Here is a 6,362-nt window from a genome sequence, read left to right as displayed (position 1 = left end):
TTAACAGAGACCCACAACTGGTCAATGTGAAGACTGTGGAGTGCTCAGCCCTAAATAGAACTTCATACCCCTCCCTCCAAGGCACCAAGATCATCATGGAAGAGGGAGCAGAAAGATTCTAAGAGCCAGAGGTGGTGCATGACCACAAGGAAAGTGTTTTCAGAGCACAGCCAGGCAGATGCACATATGTAGTCACAGCAGCTGTGACAGCATGCGCAAGACCTGTGTAAACACAAGTCAGACAAGATCCCAGCGTGGGGAGGAGAGCAGGCATGATGCCCCACCCCTTGCTGAGGAGCTACTGGCAACCGATTGCTGCTGGGAGTGTGACCCCTGGTAGGCTACCCACACCCAAGAGCATCTGGGAAACACAAGTTGGACTAGACCGGCTTTGTTAAAAAAAAAAAAAAGGACAAAAACTTGGGGGGATAGGAAGGTGAGAGTGGATTTGGGAGGAGATAGGGGTTAATATGATCCAAAGGCATTGTGTAAAATTCTCAAAGATTTAATGAAATATTTTTTAAAAACAGTAATTCAAAGGTCTCAGAATTGATATCATAAAAATCCAATTATTTAAATCTTACATGAAGTAGTTTTGTAATAAGGTTTTGCAGGAAACTAATAGGTATAACAAACTGATTATACATTTTCTTCCTTTAAAACAATATGCCAGTGATCGTTTCTAAAAGTAGATTTTAAAAGTGCTTTCAAGTGCTGGTGAAGTGTGCTGACTGGGATTCAATAAAAGGCAACAAATGTGATTTTTTTTCCCAGATTAAAAAAAAAAAAGTAGCATTCTTAAGTGGTCAAGAATCTGCTGTAATGAATCAGGGTTTTATGTTTCTGATGCCCTGTTTACTCCTTGTTAAGGTCCCAGCTCTCCCTGTCAGCAAGGTCTGCCTTGATTTCACCCCCATCTGTCCACAGCTGTTGCACAAAGGTCCTTCTCAGCAAATAGCACCCTGAATGGTGCGCTCTTAGTGCCCCAGCTCTGTGCAGGATCCCGGTCTGTCTCCTCCTTAACCCTAACCACCCCCTGCCGTTCCCGCCTCCTCCCTTTCTTCTGGCTGTGCACTCAGTGACTCTGACTCCCCTTTATTCCCTAGTTCCTCTCCAGCCACATTCGCCACCTGCTGTACTTATAACGAACGCACCTTTAACTCATTCATGATTGGGTTTTCTTTTCCTGATGGTCCTCTTCCTACCCTTAGCTGACCGTGGTGATTTTGAGTCTGTACTTAAATGAGCATGTCACCGAGTGTGAGTGAGTGTGTATGTGGTGGGTGTGTTCACTCGCACTGGAGGGAGGCAGGAAGAAGAGAATCTCCAGTGTTTACACCACATTCACATTTTCCTCCGTGGACAATCGTGGCTCCCTGTAATGAAGAAAGCTTGCCTTCTTGACCTCTGCCTACCATTACGACTCAGTCTTTACTCTCCCAAAAGCTGACATTACTTAATTTGGTGGACCAGAGCTAGTAACTCTACTATGGAGGATATAGGAGCACTTAGGAAAGTAAACTGGACCACAACACAAGAACGTGCAGCTGAGCCCTTACAAATGAGTCACCAGACTACAGTGTGAAGGGAGAGAAAGGACAAGCTGAGCTGGACCTGGTGTGCTCCTCGGAGACAAAGCCATCACAGCCACACTGTGGGCTACGGCAGAGCCAGTGACCTCACAGAACCCGCAACAGAGACACCCCGGGGTCACAGGTGAACACGTTAGCGTCTGTTTATAACTCCGTTATAAACAGGCCTTTTTCCATCTCATTACTTTAACCATTTTGCCTAAACATCTCAGCATGTTTACATAAAGACTAGATTTATGTATACTAGGAGGAACTGTAGTATAAAAGTCCCCGAGACAAAAATCAAGTATGACCTGAAATGTAGACCTCAAACTCATCCACCAAACTGGTTACCAAGGACGAGGCTCCTCTCTGGTATCTGAGGAATGTAATAAGTGTGAGCGCGCGCGCGCGCGCACACACACACACACACACACACACACACACACACACACACACACACACACACACACACACACAATCCCCCTCCCCCTCTGTATCTGGTGCTTCGTTTTCCATCAGTTTCCTGCTCCTGGGTATGAACTCATTTCCAGACAGTAAGGAAGGCCCACCAGAGAGCAATTAATTCCCTAACCTCTAGAGTGCCAATTAGAACTAGAGAGAGTAGAGCTGGAAGGTCCTTAGAGCTTTTGTCCAGCCCCCTCATTTTGCAGCTCAAGTGACAGAGGCTCTGGGGTTGTGGCATACAGGCACAGCTGGTCCCACCACTATTTCTGTCACCTCAAGCAAATCCTTCAGAGGGTCTGGATCTTGGCTCCTCCCTCTGTTAAAGGGCTGGTGGGAATCTCAGCAAGCATTTTCTAGGTTTGTCCTCTGGGCCAGGCACTATATTGAGTACTTAGGTGTCTTATCTAATCCTCTCTGTACTTCCATGAATTATATATGATTAACTTCAATTACAGATGAGATGATCAAAACAGGTAGCTTAAATAATTTGCCCAAGATCAGACAACTAGGGAATGTTGCAAAGCAGGTCTAGGAAACTGGCAAACTCCAGAACTATTAAACTCCAGAATTATTAAATTAGAATTCTCAAATCCCTTTCAAGAGATACCCATCAGGTTGCATTTTTTTAAAAAAATTGTTCGTTTCCTAGATTCCTTGTAGCATCTGTAAATGTCTATAGAGCTGAGCTGGTAAACTCTAACCCAAGGGCTGAAGAAGTCAGCAGCTAGCAACCCGCACTGGGTCGTTCACCCTCTGGCCTGCTCCTGCACGCCCACTTTGGAAGTACAGGCCACAGGCTATACAGCCTGCAGCGCTTGAAATATTCATTCTGGCCTTGCACAGGTCTAAGGCTTTCAAAGATTAGATTCTGTAAGCCTGTAGTGGACAAAGCACTGGGCACACATCATCCCACCTGAACCTGGTTTCATACGGGTGCCCACACATTATGAAGAAGGACGCTGAGACTCCAGAGCTTAAATTGCCTGATTAAGGCCACAGAAACAGAAAGTGGCCAAGCCACAGCCTCCGGTTCTGGTTCCAAGCTGCAAGCTCTTTCCTGTAGCCAATCCTGGCTGTCTTCCTCCTGCCATCAGGAAAGGGCTTGGGAACTGGAAAGAATCCAAGTCCCCCTGACTTCTGAAGAGTCACCTTCAGATGCACTCTCAGAATTAAGGTCATCCAGGGCTAAAAATATTACATTTGTGATCAACTTAAAAGTGTATGCCTTAATGGAAGTCATGACAATCATAGGAAATACATTTTGAAATATATAATACATGTAGATGCATTCTTCCTCACATAAATATTCTGTCTTACAGGGATTTGATACAAAAAGCATTGGGTCCAACAATCCACATTAATTTAACCATATAGGTTTACCCAAACTGGTTTTTTTTTTTTTTGAAAAAAAAAAGCACAGGTACCCCGTCCTAGTCTGCAAACCCAAGTTTAATCTACATTGAAATCATGAAATAGGGCCTAGGTTTAGGGGCTTATTTGAAACACACAGTATGACACCCCTTCACTTTTCAGACTTACTCTCTAACATGCCTTTGGATTTAATTTCAGACATAAAAATGCAGGTGACGGCATCCTAAAGTCACTGTGAAAAAGGAATATGAATATATGTGTGTATGTGGGGGGGTGTACTAGGTACCCACTGTGAGCATCTTCACTTCCCACAACCAGCTGTGACATGTTTCCCTACCATACCTCATAGAGGAGGAAGGTCTGGGGCTAACACAGTGTCAGGAGCTGGAATGCTAGCTCACCTTCAAGTCCTGAACTCTCCCCCACTGCCCCAGGAAGGTCCACAATAACACCAAGATCCTGGCCACTCATTTTTTAAAAAGAACTCTTTTTTTTCTTTTGCCTTTACCTGAGGGCTGGTGCCGGGGAACTGTGCTTCCACCCACACTGTAGCACTTTAATGAGGAAATGTTATTCACAGCTTTTAATTACTCCTTGTATGGAAGAGAATAGAAGCCCCTGAGCTTAAGTGAACTTTATGCAACAAAAGCGCTTGGAGGAGGTAAACTTGCTCTAGGATTCAGACACCAATGCTAACCAAACACAGAGGCAGAACTCTATAATGCTAATTTGTCTTGGACCCTACCAATAACAGCCACCTAGGATCATTTATAACAACAGCTTGAAGCATTAAGTCAACTGGCTTTCTGATTTGTGGTCTGCACCACCATCAATAATAGTTCCTTTGTTTGATACAAATCCGTATTCACTTTTGGCAGTGGCAGAGTGCAGGCGGCTCTAAAGAGGGGTCCTGCCTCACTTTCTGTCCCTTCCCTGGGGAGCCCCGGCCCAGTGTTTGGCACAACAGGCACACATTGGCATCTGCTGAACACGCTGCTCAATCAACAGCTTGGGAAGTCAATGCCTGGATTTTCAAGATTGGTCCCATGACCAAGACTGAAAGGCACCAGACTTGAGGGTTTACTACACTAGATGCAGGTCAGGAGAGAACCTGTGGATTTCAGCCTTTAACAAAATACCCAATTAGTTGTAGGCACTAGTTCAGTTCAGTTCCATTTAACAAAAAACAGAAACAAAATCTGGCATTTAGACACCATGAATTTCTTTTCTCCTTGTACAGAAGGAGCACTGTGTTCACTGTCAGAGCCCCGGCTCTGCAGAAGGACTGACATCCAGTTTACATTTCAGGCCCCACAGAGACACAGAATAAATATTATGGAAAGTGACAGTGACTGCCTTCTTCCCATTTGTAAACACTAGTTTGTTAGGAAAGGGGAAGAGGATTCCTTGTGCTTTTTTTTTCATATCTGTATTTTTAATTTTTTTTAAATCTAGGTTATGGAGAAATACAAAGTCAGAATAATTAGGAGATGATTATTCACATTGTAAAGGGACTGTTCCTGGGATTCTGTTAAATACTGAACTCCCCTAGGGCCCTGACTTTGGGGTGTCATTTAAATGCAGCTTTTCAGAAACAGTGTGAAGTGAAGGTCACCCAAATCTTCATTTTGCCTGTCCTCTGAGGACAATCTTGCCTCTTGTTTCCATTCATAAGGCTGAGAACACACACAGCTGGTTATGGAAACCAATGCCTTCTTGAACCATCCTCATCTTTCCCAGGACCAAGAGGTTTGAGTAATCCAACCACCAAAGAAAACACTCCGTTGTGGGCACAGACTCCCATTATCACACACCCACACTTTCAAAACCCAATGGAGTGCCTCTCATTGGGTCAGAGAACAAGAATGCAAGATTTAGAGGCCGCAGAGTTCGAGACATGGCCTGTGGCTAGGAGAAAATTAAAGCAATCACTCTTCTCCAGGTTCCTGTTGCTAGGCCACTTCACACGGGTGGCGGTAAGAACCACCCCCCAACCCCTCCTTGGTCACCCACAACTGATGCCCCTCAACAGAGTGAACCCAGCCTCCAGCTATGCAAAAGCCATGAGCACCTGGGAACAGAATTCCCCATCCCATCCTTGGGCTACACCGAATTAACTGCTAAGCCTTCTTCTCATTGCGCACAAGCTGCGCGTCTGGAAACCTCAGGCTTGGAGAGCTGTCCCTTTAGGGCCCGGCGGCCTCACCGCTCAAACCAGCCCGCCAAGTTGCGAATGCTCTTGGGCTGGTCCCCTGCGGTCTGCACAGCCTGGCAGGCGCGGCACCAGGGCTCGTCCCAGAAGGAGGTGAGGTGCACGGCGTAGCTCCGGCGCCAGTGGAAGTAGCGACGGTAGACCGCGACGTTGCGGTCCAGGAACCGCAGGTAGGCGGCCAGGGCGGCTGCGCTCGGGAAGTCGTCCACGTGGATGAAGGCGCCCCGCGGCACGAAGCGCTCGTAGTTGGCACGGTCGGGGCCCAGCACCACCGGCACCGCCCCGGCCAGGAAGGCGTTGCGCCACAGCTTCTCGGTGATGTAGTCCACGTGCTGCGAGTTCTCGAAGGCCAGGTAGAACTTGTAGCGGGCCACGGTGTGCAGCAGCCCGCTGGCGGGCACCGGCCGGCCGGGGCCGTTCCTGCCGAAGACGTCCACGGGCACGTGGCGGCTCAGCTGGTGGTAGTAACGCACGCGCGCCTGGCGCTCGTCCCAGTGGCTCACCACCCAGGCCACCAGGCCCCGCTTGCGCGCCAGCGGCGGCCCCAGGCCGGGCGGCTGGTCGCTCGGGTGGCCCCTGGGGCGCAGGAAGCCGTAGGGCACGAAGACGTCCGAGTCGGCGCGGTAGGACAGCGTCCAGTTGAACAGGTCGGCGGCCAGGCCCCGCAGCCCCGGGGAGTGCGACGGCGACTCGAAGTTCATCCACACCCAGCGCTGGCCCGGCGGTCTGGAGCGCGCGCC

The 6,362-nt window shown here is 48.2% G+C and overlaps 1 protein-coding gene across 1 annotated transcript in view; it reads right to left on the bottom strand.

Moving 5' to 3' along the window:
* Positions 1–547: 547 nt before the first annotated feature.
* Fut4 (fucosyltransferase 4) overlaps positions 548–6,362 on the bottom strand; it is a 6,775-nt gene continuing 960 nt past the window's right edge. The window contains exon 2 of the mRNA XM_029558683.1: positions 548–6,357. Coding sequence (XP_029414543.1) covers positions 5,613–6,357 — 745 coding nt within the window. The 3' untranslated portion in view covers positions 548–5,612. The remainder of the gene's footprint in view (positions 6,358–6,362) is intronic.

This window comes from Nannospalax galili, unplaced genomic scaffold, assembly GCF_000622305.1.
Source record: "Nannospalax galili isolate Female #2095 unplaced genomic scaffold, S.galili_v1.0 scaffold469, whole genome shotgun sequence".
NCBI lineage: Eukaryota > Metazoa > Chordata > Mammalia > Rodentia > Spalacidae > Nannospalax > Nannospalax galili.
This window is presented reverse-complemented; position numbering and strand designations above follow the sequence as displayed.